We start from the raw sequence: 23,961 nt of genomic DNA on the forward strand, positions 1-23,961 counted from the left end.
AATGTTCTGGGCAGAGAGGAAGTTCCCAGGCTAGTGTGCCTTTTCTTCTTTTGTTCCTTAATTACTTGAGAGATACCTTGAGTGATTTCTTGAGTGATATCCTGAGTACCACTTAGGTGGGTCATTAGGTGTGGATTAGTTGCTAAAGTCTTTGTGTCTTGACCTCTTGAACTTTGTGAAGAGTTTTCCTGAGAAGATGGCTGTATTGCACTTAGTTGTGCTTTGGCTTGGCTTCGTGTATAGGGGCGAGCTGTGGTTTTGTGGCTTGTGTCAGCCAGATCTGTGTAGGGATTGCAGGGGGGTGCAGCATCCGGAGTTTTTTCTTCTTCCTCTCTTTTCCAACACATGAAAGAAACAGGACACGAAATTAATTTTGCAGATTCCAAATTGCTCTTTAACACGGAACATCACCACAAGAGAATAATCATGGAAGCCATCGAGATAGAGAAACACCCTCACAACATGAACAAGCGTGACGACACATCCCGCTTGCCAGACATCTGGAAATTAGCCCTCCCCACAAAAACTGACACCAGATCCAGAGGCACACAGAACGCCAACACCAATCAACCACACCAGACCCAAACCCAGACCCTCTCCACAGATGAATTACTGACACCATCCAGTAGCCAATCCATGGTGGCACCTCCGGATGCTGCACCCCCCTGCAATCCCTACACAGATCTGGCTGACACAAGCCACAAAACCACAGCTCGCCCCTATACACGAAGCCAAGCCAAAGCACAACTAAGTGCAATACAGCCATCTTCTCAGGAAAACTCTTCACAAAGTTCAAGAGGTCAAGACACAAAGACTTTAGCAACTAATCCACACCTAATGACCCACCTAAGTGGTACTCAGGATATCACTCAAGAAATCACTCAAGGTATCTCTCAAGTAATTAAGGAACAAAAGAAGAAAAGGCACACTAGCCTGGGAACTTCCTCTCTGCCCAGAACATTGGAGGCTAGACACCACACCCCCTCTACAGTATTTATAGGAACTCAAACATTGAGATCCCGCTCTGTTCCAGTAACAAGAAGCCGAAAGCACCAGCCTGAAGATGACGAGTGAGACCTCGTCGAAACGTCGCCTAGACACCCCAACTTTTACACGGGAAGACACCCGAGGACACCAAAACCTGCATATATATATATATATATATATATATATCAATCAACAACAGAAAGGCAAATTATCTCCCAATGCTTATTGGGGAAACAGGAACTAAGTAAGGCCCAAATTCCAAATACCCACTTCTATTGCAGCCAACTCAGAATTTACACAGTGCCTTCACTTTAAGCGTGAAAACATAATGTTCAAACCACACATGAAGTGGTGCCAGTTGAAGAATGAACTTTTCCTCCCATATTTCATATTCTTTCCCTCTCTTATAAAGCCCCAACATTGCAAAGCAGTCCATTTTTTATATTTTAAATAACAGCTCTTATTTTGACTTCAACATGTGCGCTGATGCTTTGAAGCTAGGCAATCCTTTTAATGACAAGATACCGTCCTATTTCAAATGACGGTGTATTTTCTTTTTGAAGTCCTCAATTTAATCAACCCGATTCAGACCCTTATCACAAGGAAAAGATGTTATCAGATTCAAATCGATAAAGACATGGATTGTAAACTGATGACCTTGTAAATACCCTTCAAAAAGAATTGCTGTGTCTTTCGAGAGAGAGAGTTTAGGCAGTTTGGCATATTTCCCAATTCTCTAATTGTTCCTTTGTCTAAATAATTAATATGAATGTACAAGGAGGAATTAACCCAAGTCAGTCACTACTATAGATACCTCTTCTCATTTTGGACCAAACGATATATTTGGCTATGAGAGGGATATTTTTTTTATTTAAAAAAAACACACATTTTAGATTAAATGGAGCGGGGGGCAGTGGAGGACAGGAGGAGACAGGGAGTGGGGAAATCTGCCTGACTTCCCTGCTTTCAGTTGTTTATAGGTTTCCAATAGACCTGCTGATACTAGAAAAGAGATGGGTTAAGAAAAAAAACCTGCTTTGAATAGCACTGCATGAGGAAATAAAGTGGAGAAGAGGCCAATTTCACACTCATGGTGCCCCTGCCCCCACCCCTCAAACTTAAGTCAAAACGAAAAGCAAAATCCTGCCACTTTAGAGCCAAACTGGGAAATGTGTGTTAGCAAACAAGGAGAGAACACAAGGAGAGTTTGGCCCTTTGGCATGACTCTGACACAGCCACTATCCAACAGAGGGTTGCTACAGTGTTCACAGGGCCTTGCAAATCCTAGAGCTGTAAGGGAAACAGCCATTATTTCTCCCCAGCCTCTAGTATTCAAGCACAGTTATTCCCGAAATATTTGGCATTTGGCATCCATCTGTTTGCAGTGTTTCAAATGCCCCCTTGCTGGAAGTTCTGCCAGGCACTTGATAAAATGCCGGGAACTTCCAGAGGGCGTAGCAACAAATTCAGAATGCGTTCTTGGTGCAGCAGAAGAAGATGGGTTTCTGACGACAAGTACCAGCTGATTCTAAATAAGCTGTGGAAAAGGTGAATTTTAAAGCCACCACACAATTATCTATTGCCCGAAGCAATTTGCGGAGGAAGAAGAGCATTATGACAATTTGCTATGCCTGCTCAGAATGCTGTTTAAGAAGCAGCATTGCTCTTCTCCCAGCGCCTACTGCTAAGAAAGGATAAGCTGAGGTAAGGGAAATGTGCAAGTTGGGAGATAAAACACAGGCACCATCACAGAGCTCAAGGCAGGTAAGTGAGGTAGCCAGGTGGCTTGAAAAGTGTAGCATCCTTAGTGCTTAACCACTATTCCTATTTTAGTGATGATGTTCTCAGAAAACAGTTGCTTTGGGTAAGTACTTCCCCGGCAACTCAGGGCCTCAGACAGACTTAATCCTAGACTGGCCCCCGAACTGAAACATGGATTAATGAGAGCACAGCTGGATTTATAATGCCTTTTCAACTCCAGTTTCCAGGGACAGTTGAATGAAGCATGAGAACCACTCTGTGTGGTACTGAGAAAGAGGAAGAGGAGAATTTCCCCCTTCTGGCTGTGGGAGCACGTAGCTATGTTCTAGTATTGGTAAACACTGCAAAAGATAAGCATAAAGGAACAAACACACAACCAAAATTACAAAGCAGTTCCTCTAAGGGACAATGACCACAACTGTGGGGGTTGGAGGGTTGTTGTTTTTCTCCAACCAGGCATAAAAGCTGCATAACTTCAGCACGTTTTAGTACAGTAATACGTAAAGGAATCCAGTGGGGCCTTGTTAAATCTATCTGCCAGGTAATTTAGTACAGGATCAGTCCCTCTAATAATGAACTCAGGTGGTGTGTGCTAGCAGGATTGGATAAAAAATGGGAGCACCAACAAACAACGGGGAAATGTCAGCATGTTCAAGGAACCACAAAGGTTTGCAGAAGTTGTTTAAAAAGATTCTTTTAGAAAGAACTAAAGGGGCATTCTTTCCCCCCCCCCAAAAAAACCCCACCAGCCCATTGATTGTTGATCATGCTCATTAGCATGCTCATTAGAAGAGACATGGGGATTGGGGCGGCTGGAAAGGAGAGAGCACTCCTGTTTTGCTATTTGTCATTCTGCAATGTTAATCTGATAGAGAGAGAGAAGTAGAAGGAAAGAGGAATAATGTAGGAAAAGTTTCTTACACAACATGCTGGAAGCAAAATAAATTGCATAATATAATAGTCTTGATGCTGGATTTTAATTCTGCGCTAACAAGTAAAATTATATGAATTCTTTTCTTTTTTTTAATTGAAGGACTGAAGAACTGTGACCCACAAAACCAATCAGCTGTCAATCAGCTCACCAAGGTCTTGATAAATCTCATTTTTCCTGCCTGGCACTGCAAAAACAGGAGGATCATCAAGTACCTGGCAGGTATTCATAGATGGGTTGTAGGACTGAGTTCAGCTTAGTGGATCACAAATTGTACAGGTCCAGGCTATGGTAATCAAAGCAGATGATGTCACTGTTCTGTCCATAATTTCTGAAATATATACAGTGGTATCTCAGGTTAAGTATTTAATTCGTTCCGGAGGTCCGTTCTTAACCTGAAACTGTTCTTAACCTGAAGCACCACTTTAGCTAATGGGGCCTCCTGTTGCAGCTGCGCTGCCGGAGCCCGATTTCTGTTCTTATCCTGAAGCAAAGTTCTTAACCTGAAGCACTATTTCTGGGTTAGCGGAGTGTGTAACCTGAAGCGTATGTAACCCGAGGTACCACTGTATATTTGTTTTATCTTCCAATGGTGTTCAGATTAGGGCAATGGGTGGGAAGCAAGGTTCTATAAGTGATCTACAAATGAAAATATATGCTGCACCTTAGAACAGAGCAGAACCTAGGAAAACTCATATTCAGCGTAGTATAAAATACAACCAGGGCATACAGCTTTATATATCAAGATCCAAAAGAAATTAATGATGGGCATGAACATAGGTAAAGTTTGTTAACAGAGCTGGGACATTTAAAGGTAGAAGGTCTCTTTGTAATGGAATATTTAGTTCTTGTTCTAGAACAGAAGATTTCTTTGAATGCAAATGCATTGTGCTTACGGTACTTCAAGACAATCTGGGCTCTTTCCTGTTACCCGAGGGCTATGATCAATCTTGTTTCTAAAAGTCAGTGCATGGTATAATTTGTTCCAAAGCAAACGAAACACTCTAGAACAGTGTTTCCCAACCAGTGTTCCGCGGCACACTAGTGTGCCGCGAGACGTTGCCTGGTGTGCCGTGGGAGGGAGGCGGGCGAGTCCGGCGGCGAGAGGCGGGGCGGCGGCGGCGAGCACACGCGGGGCGGCGAGCGAGCTCCCTCCAAAATCCCATCGCCGCTCGCTTCGGCCGGCCGCCCCGTGCTCCGCGCTGGTGTCGGCAAGCCTTGCGCACCCGGGGGATCTCCCCCCGAGAGCACAAGGCTTGCGAGCGGCAGCTGGCAGCGCGGAGCACGGGGCGCCCTTCGGAGGGCTCCGCGTGCTTCGGGCAACAGGCTGCCGCCCCAAGCCTCGCGCGCCTGGCGGGAGCTCCTGCCGGGCGCGCAAGGCTTGCAGACACTCGCCCGAAGCACGGGGAGCCCTCTGGAGGGCTCCCTGTGCTTCGGGCAACAGGCTGCTGCCCCAAGCCTTGCGCGCCTGGCAGGAGCTCCTGCCGGGCGCGCAGGGTTGCAGACACTCGCCCGAAGCACGGGGCACCCTCCGGAGGGCTCCGTGTGCTTCGGGCAACAGATGCCACCCCAAGCCTCGCGCGCCTGGCGGGAGCTCCTGCCGGGCGCGCAAGGCTTGCAGACACTCGCCGAAGCACGGGGCACCCTCCGGAGGGCTCCGCGTGCTTCGGGCAACAGGCTGCCGCCCCAAGCCTCGCGCGCCTGGCGGGAGCTCCTGCCGGGCGCGCAAGGCTTGCAAACACTCGCCCGAAGCACGGGGAGCCCTCCGGAGGGCTCCCTGTGCTTTGGGCAACAGGCTGCCGCCCCAAGCCTTGCGCGCCTGGCGGGAGCTCCTGCCGGGCGCGCAAGGCTTGCAGACACTCGCCCGAAGCACGGGGAGCCCTCCGGAGGGCTCCCTGTGCTTCGGGCAACAGGCTGCCGCCCCAAGCCTTGCGCGCTGGGCGGGAGCTCCTACCGGGCGCGCAAGGCTTGCGGACAGCTTCCTGAAGCCTGGAGAGCGAGAGGGGTCGGTGCGCACCGATGCCTCTTGCTCTCCAGGCTTCAGCGAAAGCCTGCATTCGCCCCATAGGACGCACACACATTTCCCCTTTATTTTTGGAGGGGAAAAAGTGCGTCCTATGGGGCGAAAAATACGGTACTTTCTTTGTGTTTATTTGATGCCTATTAAAGAGATTTACTTTATATATAGTCAATATAGGCACAGAGTTAATTTTCTAATGGTGGTGTGCCTCGAGATTTTTTTCATGAAACAAGTGTGCCTTTGCCCAAAAAAGGTTGGGAAACACTGCTCTAGAAATATGTTGCACAGTAACCTGCCATTCTACCATGCACTGTACTAGGAAATGAACCACATTATTATTATTATTATTATTATTATTATTATTATTATTATTGGCACCACAATAACGCATGAGCTTTTCTTCAGGTTTGAATCCAATTTCAACAAGCTGAACATGATTGCAATTTAGTTTCAGTTCACTGAAGTAAAAAGAACAGCCAGCTTTTCTGATTCTAAAGTTGGATAAGAAATGGAAGTACATCAAATTATGTGTGTAGATTTTGAGAAAGTTTGTTGCTGCTCTCAGTTGCATCCGCTACTGAAGCAAAGAAACCAGTCACAGCTCAAAGACATATACAAAGAGGTCCCAGGTTAAGTCTGTCACATCTTTAGTTGAAAAGGATCCCTGGTCACAGAACGAAGAAAGACTTTTACCTGAAGGCCTAGAGAGCCACTGTCACTCAGATTAGACAATTCAGATGAGACCCTCAGTATAAAGCAGGCTAATATCTCATTAATATGAGGTAAGGGTCATAGCTCAGATATAGTGCAGGTGTTTTGCATGCAAAAGGTCCCAGGTTCAATCCTTGACATTTCCAACTTAAAAGAAGATGAGGAAATAGTCTGCATAGGTATGGCAGCTCCATATGTTCATAAAGAAATATGAGGAGATTTTGAATGAAAACTACCGCATATCTGAAGCAAGAACCTGAAACTAAAGACAGCTAGTCTGGTGTATTGGCTAGAATACTGAACAAAGACATTCACAATCAAATCTCTGCTCAACTCTACCTGAGCTCATTGGGAGACTGTCTACAGTCTGTCTGTCATCTCTGGGTAAAACCATATGTGTGTAAGAAAATAACATTCACTATATTGACAAATGTAAATAGCTGTTGCAGCTATTATTATTATTATTTATTCAACATACACCACCTGGAGATCTCTACTAGCAAGTAGGATCATTTTCATGGTGTGTGCATATAATTGGGCAGGATGAGACATCATAAATAAGTTAAGAGGCTGAAGTTCCAGTCGGCACATTAACAGAGGGCCAGTCCATACATGAAATGGCATCATTTGATGCAAAAGTCCATGTCAATGCCCTCAGTTTTTCTCAGAATGCCCTGGAATGGTGCTCTGACCACAGCATTCGGAGGAAAAAAATGGCATCTGTGAGCCAGCAGAATTCAAGAACTTTGCTGAAGTCACAGGCAAGAGCACCAAAATAGTAATAAAAGAAGAAATCAGCGCTGTACAAGGCAAATAGAAAGCCTCCCTAACTATTTTAATGTGCACCACACAACAGAATGGCCAAATAGGTTTTGTAAATTTGCTATGAAATACCTCCACCTGAAGACTCAGAGAGATGCTGCCCGTCAGAGTAGATAATACACAGATGAGTTAGATCTAGTATGAAGCAGCTTCCTATGTTCCTCTAAGCTTCTGCTAGATCTTGCCTTCCACACCTTGCTGCCACCTAGTTGTTTTGGATGTCAGCTCCCATCATCCCTGGGCAACTGGCCATACTGCTAGGGACTGATGGGAGCTGGAGTTCGACAACATGTGATGGGCATCAGGTTGGAGAAAGCTTCTCTTGATTATGGAATGAGCTTTGTTATGCAGCTGAGCTCCCGTTGAAGCAATATGTGTCATGCAGTGGAGCCAGTCCAAGATTGCTACCTCCCTGCCTCCCCCCTGCTCTGGAAACAGGTTTCCGTTGCTTGCTAACTGTTGATCATAGTTCCAGTTACAGATAGGTAGCCGTGTTGGTCTGCCATAGTCAAAACAAAAAAAATTCCTTCCAGTAGCACCTTAAAGACCAACTAAGTTAGTTCTTGGTATGAGCTTTCGTGTGCATGCATGTTGTATAGTTGGTCTTTTGGTCCAATCCCTGCAGTGCAGGAATCTCAACTTAAGCATCAGTGACAGATGGCCATCCAATTTCTTCTTAAAAACCTCCATGGAAGGATAGTCCACCACCTCCCAATGGAGACCATTCCACTGTTGAACAGCTCTTACCGTCAGAAAGAGTTTCCTGATGTTTCTGATGCAATCTCCTTTCTTATAACGTGAATCCATTGTTTTTAGTCCTACCCTCCAGAGCAGGAAAAAACAAGTTTGCTCCATGTTCCATGTGACAGCCCTTTAGATATTTTGAAGATGGCTTTCATATCTCCTCTTAGTTTCCTCTTTTCAAGACTAAACATACCCAGCTCCTTCAACCATTCCTCATAAGGCTTGGTTTCCAGACCCTTGATCATTATGGTTTCGCTCCCGTGCAGCACATTCCATCCAGACTGGTGCCTAAAAACTCCAGCCACAGATGAAACAAGTTCAAGTAGGTGCAGCAGCCCAGTCATTGCATTGCTAGCTGCATTTTTAGAAGATGAAGACTACAGTGAAAGCAACAAATGAGTATCAGAAACAACAACAAAACCACGGAGACAGACCTGCCAGTTGACATCTTGATCTAAACCCCAGCCGCATCTGTTTCTGTGGCTGTTCAACAGCTGGGCAAATAAACGAAGGCACACTGTCATGATGAGATCCTGTCATCCGAGGAATTTAGGAATAATATAACCTATGAAATTTGCACAAGGCAAACCCCAGCATTGGGCTTATTCTCAAGAGCGTCTTTGCAAATGGCGGGGACCAGAAAAATTCTGCCCACCAGTGTAAGCTTCCAGCTTACTCCAGCTCAAGGCAAATAGTGTGCGCAAACTGTCATGTGCAGGATCTGGCCTTTGGCATGCATTCAGAAATGTCATTCTTTCAACAAAGTGTACTGAGAGACAATAAGGTGAATTTTCCCCAATTTCCCCAATCTTCCCCAATTTCCATGTTCACTACCTGGTAACATGAAGACTAAATTCAGGATGTAACAGATAGGTACAATTTCCTGGAACAGACAGGTGGGAAGCCCGGTACTTCTCACCTTTACGTATAGATGCTATAGGTTGCTGCAGTTGTTATTCAGTGCCATCTGCATGGCATTTTACAGGATTTCATAAGCCACCAAGGGACTCACAGTATAAAAACAACAAGGAGTAACAGCATTGGATCCAGTGGAAATGTCGACAGAAGGGGGAGTTGACTTTCCTGACCCAGGGATGGAGGAGAAATTTTATTCAGTTTGCATTTAAAGGTGAACTTAACTAATTTGCACTTTCTGGAACAATGCACAAACCAAAACACAGCCATCCTTCATAATTCACACTTCTCCAAATTTTGCAAAGCGGTTCTCCAGCCACGTAATGTGTACCAAAATACATATGCTGTGCACAGGTGCATACAAATGCACATATTAGTAAGAATAACATGCAAAAATGCATTATATTAGAGTAAATTGCTTGGCAAAAAAATGTATACATTTGGAGAAATTCACAGTGAAGTGCTGGTGAATTTTCATAAGGTGATTTTTGGGAGGCGGGTTGCAAACCTTTGTGAACATGTGGCGAACTGAATTTGAGACTGGAAAAATGAGAAACTGCGTGTCAGGGGTTCAGAAGGAGAGACACAGGAGGGGGAGCAAATGGAGAGTGAGGAGGAGGAGTACGAGGGGGGCGCAGGCAGTGACAGTGGCCAGAGTTATTCCACAAGCCTCTCTAGCGAATCGGAGGACTCACAGAAGGGAGCGCCGGTGGCCAGAGCAAGGGAGATTCCAAGGGAGAAACCTCAAGAGGGAGGGGCCAGCGGGGAGTCCCTGAACAGCAGCTGGAGATCAGGGCCAGCGTCTCCACCAGAGCGCAGTGGGGAGGGGGAGTCCCAGGAGTCGGGACCAGTGTCCTCACCACCAGAGGGAGGAGAGGAGTCAGGTTTGGCAACACCCACATCAGGAAGCGGGGAAAGCACTGCGAGAAAGCAGAATGGACCTATTTGCATATCCCTACGTGACCCCTCCTCTCTCAGCAGTCCCTGGTGCGCCACAAAAAGCTTCTCCAAAGAATCAGGGGACCTGTTAAATGAGATGAGTTGTGGCACAGGATGCTGTGGGGGAAGGGGAGACCCCTAAAACCCAGCAAAGAGACCTTCTGGGAACAGACCTCCCTTTCATGGAAGGTGCCGTCACCCGAACTTCAATAATTCCCTCTCAGTTCTCTCATGCTGCTGATAGCGAAGTCCCAGGTTTTGTAATTCCAACAGCCACAGCCACCCTATTCAGCAAGAAAGGCTTTTCATAGGCTCAGCAGCAGACCACAGGAAGGAGGGGTTCACATTCTGACCCCACCATCCCTTTGGGTGGTAATTTCTCTGAATCCAACCTTTGATTTTTAAAAGTTGCAGAGCTCTTTTCAAACTCTGTTGAATATCAGAATGCTAACATTGCATTCCCTTTCTATCTACTTTACCAATATTAGCAAACAGATGGGTTCCTGTTCTTTGTTTCTCTCCATGCGTCCTCACAGCCCTAGGCTACTTTTAAAATGTTTATTTATTTATTTAAAGTACTACTAGATGAACTTTAAAATGTTTTCTGTTCCAATACAGCAATTCCAGAAGCATTAATAATTTGCTGAAGAGAACACAATGTAAGTTGATGTACGTTTTACTTCATACTTTATGCTTTCTAATCATTTTGAGAATTCTTCCCACAAGATACCCTCAAGCTCTTGGACTAAGGAACAAGTTACCTTGGAGAGTTTTAGAGCTGCTGTCTCTGGAGTATGTTAAGAAACATCAAGAATCATCACATAGTTTATGTAATTTAGATACAGTGGAGAACAACCTTTTCAAACTCTACTATCCAGTGTCTTGAGTCGAAAATTGTGGTATTGACCACAATGCCCCCCTAGGTGCCCTCCTAAAATGGTGCTGGTTTGTGGTTCAGATAAATAAAATATTCCATTTATAATCAATCCAATTAATTACAACTGCTTTAAATAAGTGCTATTTGTCTTCTTTGGCCTGGTTGAGACATGAGGCTGAGCCAAATCATGGCTATGCATGAACACAGAATGTGTGGCTACTCACAGAAAAAATCATGATTGTTTCACTCCTCCCCTGGTCCTGCTGCTGCCACACAACCCAGAACTAAACCATGGTTCGGCTTTGCATTGTGTCCAAACTCAGGCTTTTTTTTTAAAAAAAAAATCATCTTTATCAATTTAAATTACACACTTGTACAAAGAATTTACAATCTCATACTACAAAAAGAAAATTAAAGAAAAAAGAATTTAAAAAGGAAAGGAAGAAAATACAGAAAGAAGAAAGAAGATAAACCAAATTTACGTACATAAAAAAACCTTAATTTTCCTAATTAATACTTAATTAAACACTTAAATAAAAAAGACTTCTGACAAAACGAGTCTTCCAATCATTCTCATTGTACTGTTTATACTGTCACTGTTTTTTCTGCACAGTTTTATATTCTTTAATATTGTTTCCGTCTGCTCCACAAACTCAGGCTCATAGTTTGTCTCGTTCTAGGCAAGCCATGATATGTAGCAAGGAAATGTTACAGAGAGCAGTGGGGCTATCCTTCTATATGTTCAACTATGTAAAAATCAAAGCTGCCACATGGGATAAAATATGATATTCTGAGAATCACCTAGATGAGAACACATTCATGAATCAAAATAACTATATCTTTATGGAGAAAAAAAAGCAAGGCAGATAGTTATTTTATAAGGAACATCAAATATTGGTTCTATCTGATATCCTAACCTAATATCACCAACTGCCCTCTTCAACAGGAATGCTAACCACCAGCCTTTTAGGGTAAATACGTATCCTTCTCTCTCTCTCTCTCTCTCTCTCTCTCTCTCTCTCTCTCTCTCTCTCTTATCTCCTTGTTTCATATCTCTACAACTCTCTGACCCAGTTCGCACATAACACTAAACCGAAACACAGCTTAGTAGTGGATACCGCAGCAGCAGGAATAAGGAAGGAGAACGGCAGCTGCGGTTGTCACCAAAGGAATCTACCCACTTGCTCATTCACACTAAACCATGGTTTGCCTTAGCAATATGTGCGAACTGGGATCCCAGACAATTCATGGACCTTTGGGGATTTGTTTGCTTTTTTGTACGGAGAAGCATTGGTTCACGTGAGCCTAGGCTGCAGAAGGAAGTGGTACGGTCGAGATACAGATTTATCACCTCTGAAAGAACTAGGCCTGTGGGATCTCTTTTATCTTTGTGCAGGGATGTTATCCTATTTGCTTATCTTACAAGGATAATTAAAACTCTTACTCATGGACTCTTTCCCACAGATTAGAACAAACTCATGATTTCATACAACCCTATAAGAAAATCGTATACGCTAGCAACTGAGAGAGGTAATAGCCAGTTACAGCTTAGTCATTTCAGTGCCAGCAGTGGATGCGACCTAAGTTAGTCCCAAAGTCTCCTTCTTCTGCTCCCTTGGGAGTTGCACATGCAACTCAGCTGAGATTTCATGGATAGGCACTTGGAGCGCAAAGCAACTGAAAATGGCCTGCGTCACTTTGTCCTGGAAGAGCTAGCATGGAGGTGGAGTACAGGAACCATCTGTGCTTCAATCATTGATGGCATATGACCAGTGGAGCCAGGTGCTTCTTTCCTGATTGTTGTTAGCACCAGGCACAATCTAGCAGGACTTTTCCACTACTGTGATTTTGCATAGCTCATTTTAATGGTGCTTGTGAGATAGACGTTCTTGCGGGGATTGTGTTCATTTCATGCTAAGGGTAATAGCTACAGCCACAACCCAAGCCTCAGGATGTGTCTGATCTGAGAACCAAGTGAGAGGTTTTTAAATGTTGTGTTTTAAATGTTCCCCTCACATGGGGAAACAGTGGTGAAGTTACTTGTAGCTTTAGGGAAATGTTAGGCAATAACTTCCTGGGATTGTTTTTTATTTTAAAAACAAAACAACCCTATGCTTTTGCCAGCTAACTTTACAGACAACCACAATAAAAATATTAAATGGCAATTAGATTAACATGACTGAGGTTTGAAAGTAAGACCAGGCTTCTCATCGCAGTCGGTTTGCTAACCTGCTCCTTTCCAAAGGAACTATCAAAAAAATGAGAAGGTACCGGTAATATTTTATGTGGATAATTTTCAATTGCTACAGAATTTCCTGGTTCTCCTTGCTTATCAGCAGATTGCCTAGATTTCCTATCTGGTTTCTCTTATCTCTGGCTCCATTGAAGTTTCCCTTTGAACCCTTTGAACTGAATGCTCAACAGAGAATCTACATTCTAGCATGGTTGTCTAGCCTCTGTTTAAAGTGAAGAAGAACTGACTATCCACAAGATGGTCTGTTCCAATGTGGAAGAGCTCTTACCATTAGGAGGTTTCTCCAAATAGTTGGCTAAAATAAACAAGTGCAAGCTGTGAGTGCATAAATACTGCACTGTTCTAGCAAATTCCCTAAAGTGTGTGCTATCCAATAATTGAACAATAATAAAAAAACTAGTGCACTTTTTATCAGAAGCAATCTGAATGATGCTAAGCTATTTGTATTGGGTGCTATCCTACTAACTCGTTCAGTCAGTGCAATTATTTTTGCTGGCGCGACAGAACCTCCTCCACTAGCCTCACTGCACATGCTCTGTACCTTCCTCAAATCTGTTCTGGGAAGTTGGGAGAAACCCAGAACAGGTGCACAGGGAGAGGAGGGCGTTATGTTGAGCAAGGGGGAAACTTCAAAAACTACTCATTGTCAGTGGTGTGAAGAAAGGGGTAATGTTTTCTCTCTTTCAGAATACTGTACTAGTAGTCAAGGTCACCCAATGAAAGTAAAATTCTGGACCAGCAAAAGGAAATAATTCTTTATGCAATTCATAATTAACTTACACAACTCACTACCACAATATAGGTTAGGCCTGGTGGCTTTAAAATGGGATTAGACAAATTCATTAGCTGCTATTAACCACAAGCTAAATGAAACCCACATGTTCAGAGGCAAGAAGCCTATAAATATCAAATGCTGAGGACAAACCACGGAGGCCACTGATTTTGTGCTCCACTTGTTGACTACCCTGAAGCATCTGTCTGCACAACGACAGAAACAAGATTCTGCACTAGGTGGGCTTTTGATCTGATCTTGTATTGCATATTTATGCATACAAAACACTGTCATATGGGTGGTGCATGGTTCCCATTTTCCTTTATATTTAGCAGCTCTATAGAAAAAAGAAACCTCACAATGGGAAAGCAAGGCTAACAAAAGATTTCTGTCCATCAAGCTCCTTTAGAAATGCACACGCGTAAGAAAACAGTGAATACTATTTGAGGAGACATCTAAGTATAGAAGCTTGGCAAAATCCCAATGTTGTAATCTGTGCTTGGTAGCATTAATGGAATTGATTCTGTCAGCTTCTGGGAGTGGATTCTGTTCTCACTCAGTGGGTGACCATAAGCCATGATGTAGGCTTCAGCCTATACTCTATTCTGCAAACCTTGAGCCCATATTCTATCATGAATCCAAGAGAGTTGAAAAGAATTAACCTAAGGGATAGATCAGTTGGTAGAGCATGAGGCCCTTAATCTCAGGGAGGGGGGCGCTGAGCCTTATGTTGGGTGAAAGATTCCTGCATTGCAAGCGGTTGGACTAGATGATCCTTATTGCCCCTTCCCACTCTACAATTCTATGAAAGGGGGAAATGGTAAGAGTGGGGTAGCCAGTGAGGAAATGTCTCAAATATCCAGCTAAAGCAAGCCATATTTTCTTTCTGAAGTTAACCAGTACGCTAAGGAGGTTCCAGAGCACAGGTCACAGCCAAATAAGGCTGAAAGAGTCCACTGGCTTCTCAGAGCAAAGAGCAGGTCTTTCTTACCCTTAGAAAAATCCTCTCTGCAGTTTAGGACTGAATCAGAGCATGTGCATGTTGCTACATTTGCAATAAATAGTAATGTGGAGGCTGGCAAAGTAGGAAGCGAGATTAAAGAATCACAGGATTCTGTGACCCCAGAGTAACTTTTGATTTGGTCATGACCACTGTCTCCAAACGCTTTTGCAAGAGATGCTAAAAACATTTTTATTTTCTCTAATTGGCTATTTTTTCCATTTGTGAATATGAGAAAGAGCAATTATAAGCTCAGATGAGAGCCCCATTCCCATCTGAATGGCTGAAAGAGCATTTCCAGGTCTGTGAACAGATGTGGACTTAAAACACACACAGATTGATTGATTGATTGATTGATTGATTGATTGACTGATTGCCACAAAGAAATTAGGATATAAGTGGTCTTCCTGGAGTGAAAAATTCTACACTGAAAAATGGTGTGTGTGTGTGTATGTGACATAATTTAGTGTTTTTATTAGAACGTCAACATTTTAATGTGTATAACTTGGATCGGAATTAAAATTATAATCACAAAGGTTGTGATTAAACAGTTTAATGGAGCAAGCAAATGTGACTGCAAAGCACAAGAGGTTTTGAACCAGACTTTGGCAACAAGGGTCAAGTCAAGCGCCTTGCCCTTGATGCAACCGTGGTAGCTTAACCAACAAGGGGAGGGCAGGGTGGGGGGAGCTGTTGACATGTTCCCTGCCAGGCTTAGAAGCCAAGAGGACACCTGGTCCTATGAACCTTTGGATTCCCAACAGTGACAGGAGAGGAGGAGGAGGAGCAGCCAGAACAACTGCAGAGCAGACAGAACTTTTGCTGTGTCTCCCTGCTCTGAATTTGCTGCTGCTATCTCTGCAATAGAGGAGAGCCATTGGGATCATCCCTGGAAAAGGACCCTCGCCATACTCATTTACAGCAGCCAGCCTTGACACCGAACTTCTGCTGACTCTTCCAAGTTAGGGATTCCTGGGCCAGGGAGAGGAATATCAGTGTTTGAGCTTTTATTTTTCTCTGCGAGAATATAGATTTGTTTTTTGTACTGCCAATGCTGTTATCACTGTTATTGGGGGAGGGAAGGCTCGTGTGTGTGTGTGTGCGCACGTGCGCGCCATATGGAATGTAAACCTTATATATGGTTTGGTTTTGGTTTTTGCTTATCTATTTTACAAGGTGTTTTTGTCTATGTTCTTCAGTGTAAATTGCTTGGAGATCTGTTAGGTGATAAGAGGCTAATAAATTTAATAATTAATTATAATTAATTAAATTTCTAAACCACCTTCACCTGAGGAGCCACGGGGCGCATTACAATATAAACAAACAAAAATACACAGCACAATACTGAACAAAAACAATAGCCTCCCAATAATTTAAAAGGCCATAGATTGTTTAATTTGCCAAAGGCTAATATTATTGATTCCACACTGGCTCCTCAACCCGAGGCTGTGTACACAATACTATTTACTTCAGCTCCAGTGCGCTCCCACCATTGGTGTTGTGTACACATGACAACAGCCACACTCCATAACTATTCTGCAGTCTCTCGAGAAATACTGCTAACTGATGTGTCTTCCCTCGTGCCACCTCCTATCCGATTTGAAAACATAAACCTCACGAACTGAACAGTTAAGCTGAGGTGTGTACATTTCAGACAACCGCTGCACATGCGCAGACCACAGCATATGTGTGGGTGACAACTTCATGAATGGGAGTCCAGGGGGTTGCAGGTACGGGGAAATCCAACAGGTAGTGTGCATCAGGTGAAGACATCCTCTCTCTTTCTCTGGTATGTACAGCAACATGCCAATGCGACTTGAAACACAACAAAGTGTAACACCCTCGCTGTGTTTTAAGTCGCTAATGTGGATACAGCCTGAGTAACTTGCTGCTCTGGTATGGAAAGGGCTACTTGCAGACACCAAACTTATCAACCTAACTACTAGGTGATGTGACTGCTTACCACTTTCCAAACTCCTTTATCTACCTGGGTCACACTGCACAGTTAAAGCACACTTACTCCATTTTTAACAATCATGGAGAGTCCTGGGAACTGCAGCTTCTTAAAGGAACTATAGATCCGTGAGGTCAGTGCTCCTAGCATACTAGTTTCCAGGATTCTTTGGGGGAAACTATGCCTGTTTAAGAGCGCTTTGAATGTATGGTGTAGATGTGGCTGGTCAGTATCTGCTGACCAGCTCTGCTAGTGATAAAAGCGATGTTTTGGTTTTTCCCTCTTTCTCTGTAAACATTATGTAAAGGTAAAGGGACCCCTGACCATTAGGTCCAGTCGTGGCTGACTCTGGGGTTGCAGTGCTCATCTCGCTTTATTGACCATGGGAGTCATGTGGCCAGCATGACTAAGCCACTTCTGGTGAACCAGAGCAGCGCACGGAAATACCGTTTACCTTCCCCCTGGAGCGGTACCTATTTATCTACTTGCACTTTGACGTGCTTTCGAACTGCTAGGTTGGCAGAAGCAGGGACCAAGCAACGGGAGCTCACCCCGTCGCAGGGATTGGAACCGCCGACCTTCTGATCGGCAAGTCTTAGCCTCTGTGGTTTAACCCACAATGCCACCTGCGTCCCAAACATTATGTATATACCAGTAAAACTGGGCTACGCTAAATATAGTCATTTATAACACGGATCAAGGCATCACCAAACCAGAAGAAGATAGGTAACTTTTCAAAGTCACATATAATAATAATTTTTACTGCAATGCACTTTGTTGTCTCAACATCCAGGCACAAATAATAACTTATGCATTCACAAGGTATAAGTATCTACAGGAAAACCACTGTGAATGAGGACTTGAGCACTGTTTGTGTGATGGGAAAATTACCTTCCTGCCTGCTTAGGCACAGCCTTACGTTCTTGTGTCAGCTGTGTCTCTCAACAACTTTTGTGTTCATGAAAACCTTCTGACATGGCACAGTCTTCAGATCTGGCAAACCACTGCAGTTTTTGCACAGCAGAACTGAAATATACTTTTAAGCTCCCCATTTCTTACCTGGCTTTGTGCAGTTCATTTCTTCATGTGACTCATTATTTGATGCCATCAATCTTCTATTCCTCCATAACTCTGACAGGATATTTCTGTCGACAAGAGTTGATTCTTGTCCTGCATAAAAAGACAAACGCAGTATATTTGCACCGGCAAAAATAAAAATAAAAATGCTGCCCCTAGATATCTATACATCTAAATTTTCACTAGATCAGCCTTCCCCAATCTGGACTTCCATCAGCTTTCAGACAAAATGGTCAATGTTCAGGGAAGATGGGAGTTGTAGTCCAGCAACATCCACTGGCTGAGTTAAGATAAAGGTTCTCTGTGACTAAAGCAAAGCTTGGCATCTTCTGTTGGTAAACAACACATTATATAAGGATTGATGCATACCGAAGAACAAGCTGTGCTAAGGGAAAAGAGCCATTTTGGTATAATGGTATGAGTACTGAACTCTGGCTGAGGAAATCGGTAATAATCCTGATTATAATGCAAGTCTGAAAAACCTAACATTATATATATCTAATGTTCAAATCAGGGGACATGAAACTGAGGCCAGCAATCAGCAATCCCACTAAAAGCAAGCCAAGCCACACAGAACAAGCATTAAGAGCTCTGCAAGACCAAACGAAAGGTGTACGTGGTCCATTCTCTTTTCACAGTGGCCTAGCTATGGGAAGCCTGCAAGGAGTATGTGCATGCAACACCACTCTCCCCATTTGTGTTCCCCAGCAACTGGTATTCAGAGGCATATTGCCTCTGAATCAGGTGAAACCATCAAGGCATGGATAGCCTTGTCCTCCATGAATGGTGGCCTGTGGAAGTTCTACACACCAAAACACATATGAACGGAGAGAAAATGGATTTTCAGTTCCAACCAGGAAAGGCAGTTCAAACACAGGTCATTTTACACAATAAGTATTGTGTGGAAATCCCTTTTCAACAATTATTTGATCAGGAAAGAGAAGGGTTCATTGGAAGACACGGAGTTACCAATTGTTTGCAGACTGTAAAGTGGATATGGTTCATATACCAGATAAGATTTAAAGTTTATCATTCTTGAACTAAATGCACCATATAAGTTATTTAGATTGCAAACACACCAGGTTGTCCCAGAGTAGATTACCTGCAATAACCTTATCATGATCACTTGGTGCTCCAATCTTAGATAACTAGGCAAATGTCTGACAGTGAATAAAAAAGAAGTTTGCGTTGCAAGTAATATCAGATTGAAAGAGTAAATAAATGAACTGAAAGAGAAAATCGACTTGGAAATATGCCCCTTGGCAAATGGCACAACTGACAACAGTGGTCTCGAAGCAGTTTTCTTGGCCAGCCGCATGAATCTAGACTTGCCACTTTTCTTATAAATGTATACATTAGCAAGATTGGCCCCTCTAGCCCAGCTTCCTGTTCTCACAATGGCCAACCAGCAACTGGTACTCAAAAGCATTCAGTACTGCCTCCAACAGTGGATGGAAAACATATTATCCATCACAGCTAGTAGCCACTGGTCGCCTAACCCTTCATGAATTTTTCCAACCTTCTTCCAAAGCCATCCAAATTGGTGGCCATCACTGTCTCCTGCAAGAAGCCAATTCCATAGTTTCACTCCTGCATAGAAGCCAATTCCATAGTTTCACTACGTACTGTGTGAAAAAATACATTCTTCCAACACTGCACTACCCAAAAAGTCTCAGCTTCCCTCATTCAAACTGTACCCGAAAAACCAAACATGAAGAACTTTGTCCCCCCCCCTTTTTATAAGAGCCTAGAAAAATGCATTTGCTATTAATGCCATGACAGCCCCATCAAACCACCTCTACCACTGTTAAAATATTACATCTGCCTTCATTCTCTCTTTCTTCAGCAACAATATGGGCTTGGTCCTTAGGTACTAGATATGTTTTTGTATCATCGTCCTTCTGGGGGCTTGCAGATTCTCAGGGGGCAAAGGTTTATTACATTACGACTGGTACAGAAGGAAGATTCACGATTAAACGTATCGTTCAAGTGACCTTCTTTCTGATAAGGAAACTGTGGGCCCAATAAAATATGAAACGCTCCAACAGACCATAGAGTTAAAGGCTCTAAACCAGCACTCCCCCTGTGTTTGCATGAGGTTGCCCTTTATTCAGAAGTTTTTGCTAGTGCAGAATTTGCAGGTTTGCTTTCCTCCTGAAAGGGAGGGGGAGGAATACAAACACCAGCATCTGTGCTCCCTCCCTCTAATACTCTCTTTTAAAAAAACAACCCTATAGTTTATTCAAGTTCTCATATTATTACAATAGAACAGAATGCTCCTTCCGCTCCTCCTCGTTCATTAAAGTATTTTCATGCCTGGTATTCAGTTGCTCAGAGCCCACCCCGCCAACTAGACTTGGACAAAAACAAAGCCACTGTGAAACAAGAAGGAGCTATCGCCTTCCTTCAGGTATCTTAACATTTGCACAAGTACACTTTTTTTTTAAAGGAGGGGAGCGAAATACCCCCAAAAAACCAAGCCCAATGTGGACAGAGCATGCTCAGTGTTCAGCAGAAGCCACTGAATGTTAAGAGTTAGCTGGATGCAAACAGAAAACTCTGACTGGCCAACTTGAGCCTCTCCCAGTTTATATATTCTGGAAGAAAGCATGGCTGGTTGCTGGAAAACTGAATAGGAGCACTCCTGTAAGAGACCAAAGGCAAAATGCAACATTTTGTTTTCCGGTTCCACTTTATTTATTTATTAAAAAATTTATATACTGCTTAATTGTAAGTAAAACCACCTGTGACTCATTATCATTCAAGATTAACTGAAGACTGATTCTAACTTCTTTCCGTTGTTTTGACCCTGCCTACTTAGAAGCAAGTCAAATCACAGATTTGCAGAGTTGGAAGGAAGGAACCACGAGGCTCATCTAAGTCCAACCTCCTGCAATGCTTTCTTTCGCTCAACATGAATCTTTCACTCAACGTGAGGCTCAAACCAACGACCCTGGGATTAAGAGTCTCACCTTTTACCCAACTGAGCTACTCCCAGGTGAATGGGGTTAGGGGTGCAGCTTTAGACATTTAACCAACCTCTTCCTTGTTGTCCCATCAGAAAATGTCTAAAGCCACTCAACAGTGCCCTCTTAACAAAACCATATGTTCTCCAAAGTAGAACAGCAAGAGAATGCGTAGGGAAGTCCATAGTGATTGCCACGTGAGTGGAGAAGTTGTGTACCTTGCTACTGAAATTCCCTTTGTCTGGAGACTAACAAAAGCCAATCAGTTTCTGAAATTATTTACTGTCCACACTTAAAGTTTAGAGGCATGGCCAGATGGGGTTGTAGCAAAGTGTTTTGATCAAATAGCTACAAAAACTGGATACTTATCCTACTGATACCTGTCTCTGCCTCGTATTCCTAGGGATGGCATAGCGCAGGAATACTTATATATTAAGTACTAATGATACATTACATTCAAATAGCACATTTTGGTGTCCAAAATGCTTTATACACATATCTCAGTAAGCCTTGCAACAACCTTGTAAGGTTGATCAGTGTTATCACGTACACACATCAATAATAATAATAATAATAATAATAATAATAGGCTTGAAAGAATAATAGAAGGACCTAAGGCAAGGGACCATAATCAACGAGCAGAGCACCTACTCTGCAAGCAGGCCCCAAGTTCAGTCCCTGGCATCTCCAGCTAAGAGGATCAGATGGCAATGCGACATGAAAAACCTCTGCCTGATGCCCTGGGGGAGCCACTACTCATCAATGTAGGCCATACTGCACCACAATGACAAACAAGTCTTTATTTTGTCAGGCAGCTTTCTAAGTATCCTGAGCGTTTGTGGCAGAGGTAAAATTTGAACCTATAGCTGACTCCTTAAGGCAACAGGGCAGGGTAGACTGCAGGGAACTAAAGCTGGCAAAAGGGAGGAAGGGATCTGCAGAGATGAGGTCTGAGAAAACTGGACAAAACCTTCAGACAAGGACATCTTTATGTTACCCTTAATCCTTAACGTTCACTGTGCATGTTGCCTTTCAGTTACGCTACTGAGAACTGAAAGGTGATATTTTTCAAAGCAGAATTTGGTATGTGGCTTCGCTTGCTTGAACGTAAGAGGAGCCATGATGGATCAGGCCAAAGGCGCCTCTACTCCACCTCTCTGTTCACAAAGCAGGCAAACAGATGCCTATGGGAAGCCTGCAACAGGAGATGCATGCAACAGTGCTCTTCTACCTTGTGGTTCCCAGCAACTGGTATTCACAGGCATGCTGCCTCCAACCACTGTTGGAATGACATAGCAGTCATTCTGCATCCTCCATAATGTGTGGGGTCACTTGCACGTGTCACCTGCCAGAGGGCTGTTGGGTTTGCCTTCCGTTTGAGCGCCCTCTGCCCTTTGCTTGTTAAAGTGACCCATTAATGATCTATGGCCCAAAATCCAGAAGTTGCCTTTTCGTTTGATTTGAGGACTTTCTGGTTTACAGCTCACCCTGACGTAGCACAATCCTATGCATGTTCACTTGAAATTAAGTCCTATTAACTTCAGTTACTCCAGCTAAGAGTGTATATGATGCCCCATCCTTGGCCGCAAAGCTGTGCCAGCTTTTAACAGGGAAAGCCACAGAAGGAATATTTATCTTTCCCAATAGCCATGCACATCTTACTTCCTGGTGTGGCTTTTGATGCTCTACTTCCCCAGCACCTGCTGTTAGCATCAGGATAAGTAGCACAGCCGTGGCTAAGCTAAGGAGGCCTGCCAACACATGGCCTCACAGGTCATTCCTTTAATAACTACCTGGGCCCTGGCAGACTAATGTTTGGAACAGCCAGCTTTTCTGGCAACGAAGGGAGGAGCCACCGCACCTGCCAAACTGACTCTCTCATTAAAGGAACAGGAGTCCCATTGGTGGGGGAAGGGGAGGAAGTAGCGCTACAGCAAAGGTGGTGAGATGTCCATTTATTTAAGAGGCTATTGTATTTCTGTAGTTCGGGAACACCTGCTTTCTGATTTGACCCTGCTTTGTCAAACTCTACAGAACAGAGAGCAAAATTCCTTGGTTCCTTCCCCCGCCTCCACTCCATCCCCATGTTGATCTGGCAACCCTTGTTCTAATCTGCCCATTTTGGAATTACTGTTCTAAGCCTACAGCAAGCAGCACAGCAGGCAAACAGAAAATATTTCAGCGGGGTGTTTTTTTTTGCACCAACTCAGCTTGCAAGGCAGGAATGAAGCACATTAGATCGGCAACAGCATTTTCCAGCAAAATCTCTCTTTCTCTGCTGAAAGTTGTCAGTTGGGGCTGTAGCTTTTATGCAACATATAATAAATGGGACACAAAGTCATCGGGTTACTATTGCTGAGACATTGTGCACTGCTATATGGGATCTCTTCCTCATCAGGTTTGTTCTGTTCTTCCTACATTTCCGAACTAATACTTAGCCACAGTCATTCGCACATTATATTTAGTAGTCATAAAAAAGTCACTCCTAAAATGGGATCCCACGTCCCAGGGAAATATAATGTTCTGTTTCAGAAATGTTCCATCTACTCATCATCTCCAGATCTGACTCTGGAATTCACAGGTATGGAATCAGTTTGAATGCACAAGTCACAGGACTGTTGTAAAACTGAGTGTACATGAGTTTATACGGATATGCTGTTGTTTTTTTCCTAGATGGAAGTTTGTTCCTCTATGAAAAAAATGTACACAAATCTGCCTTGTATTGCTGGTAGCCAATCCTTAACCATTTCCTCAAGTATTCAGGAGCAATCTCACCCTTATGAACCTATAAGCATGAAGCATTATCCCATGGGTGACAAAGGATGCAATCCTAAACGTACTTGCTCAGGAGTAAATCTCATTGAATCTTCTGAGTAAGCATAGCATAGGATTTCACCGCAAGCAGGACTGCCTGACACTTCACTATTCCTACTGGCAGAAGATTCAGGACAAAAAGGGGGGAGAGCACTTATTCACAAAATAGTGTAATTCACTTGTGGAACTCATTGTCACAAGATGTAGTGGTGACATCCATTAGCTTCAACGGCTTTAGAGCATAGGGAGATGGCAAATTCACTGAAGATAACGCTGAGAATGACCCTGTGAGATGGGCTGTACAGAACCATCAGCTTCCAGAGGCACTTTTGCTTTTGACTATTACCAGTTTCCTCCACGTCTCACTTGCGGGCTTCCCAGGTGAATCCAGCTTGTTGCTCCTGTAGGAAACATGGC

At 43.6% G+C, this 23,961-nt stretch overlaps 1 protein-coding gene across 2 annotated transcripts in view; it reads right to left on the reverse strand.

The window, feature by feature from the left end:
- Window positions 1–23,961, reverse strand: part of SLC24A4 (solute carrier family 24 member 4) — a 104,322-nt gene that overhangs the window by 78,647 nt on the left and 1,714 nt on the right. For both annotated transcript variants that reach the window (XM_083734536.1, XM_083734537.1), the window contains exon 2: window positions 17,747–17,857. In XM_083734536.1, the coding sequence (XP_083590662.1) occupies window positions 17,747–17,857 (111 nt within the window). The remainder of the gene's footprint in view (window positions 1–17,746; window positions 17,858–23,961) is intronic.

Source organism: Podarcis gaigeae (genome assembly GCF_964106915.1).
Source record: "Podarcis gaigeae genome assembly, chromosome: 1".
In the NCBI taxonomy this organism is placed as follows: Eukaryota; Metazoa; Chordata; class Lepidosauria; order Squamata; family Lacertidae; genus Podarcis; species Podarcis gaigeae.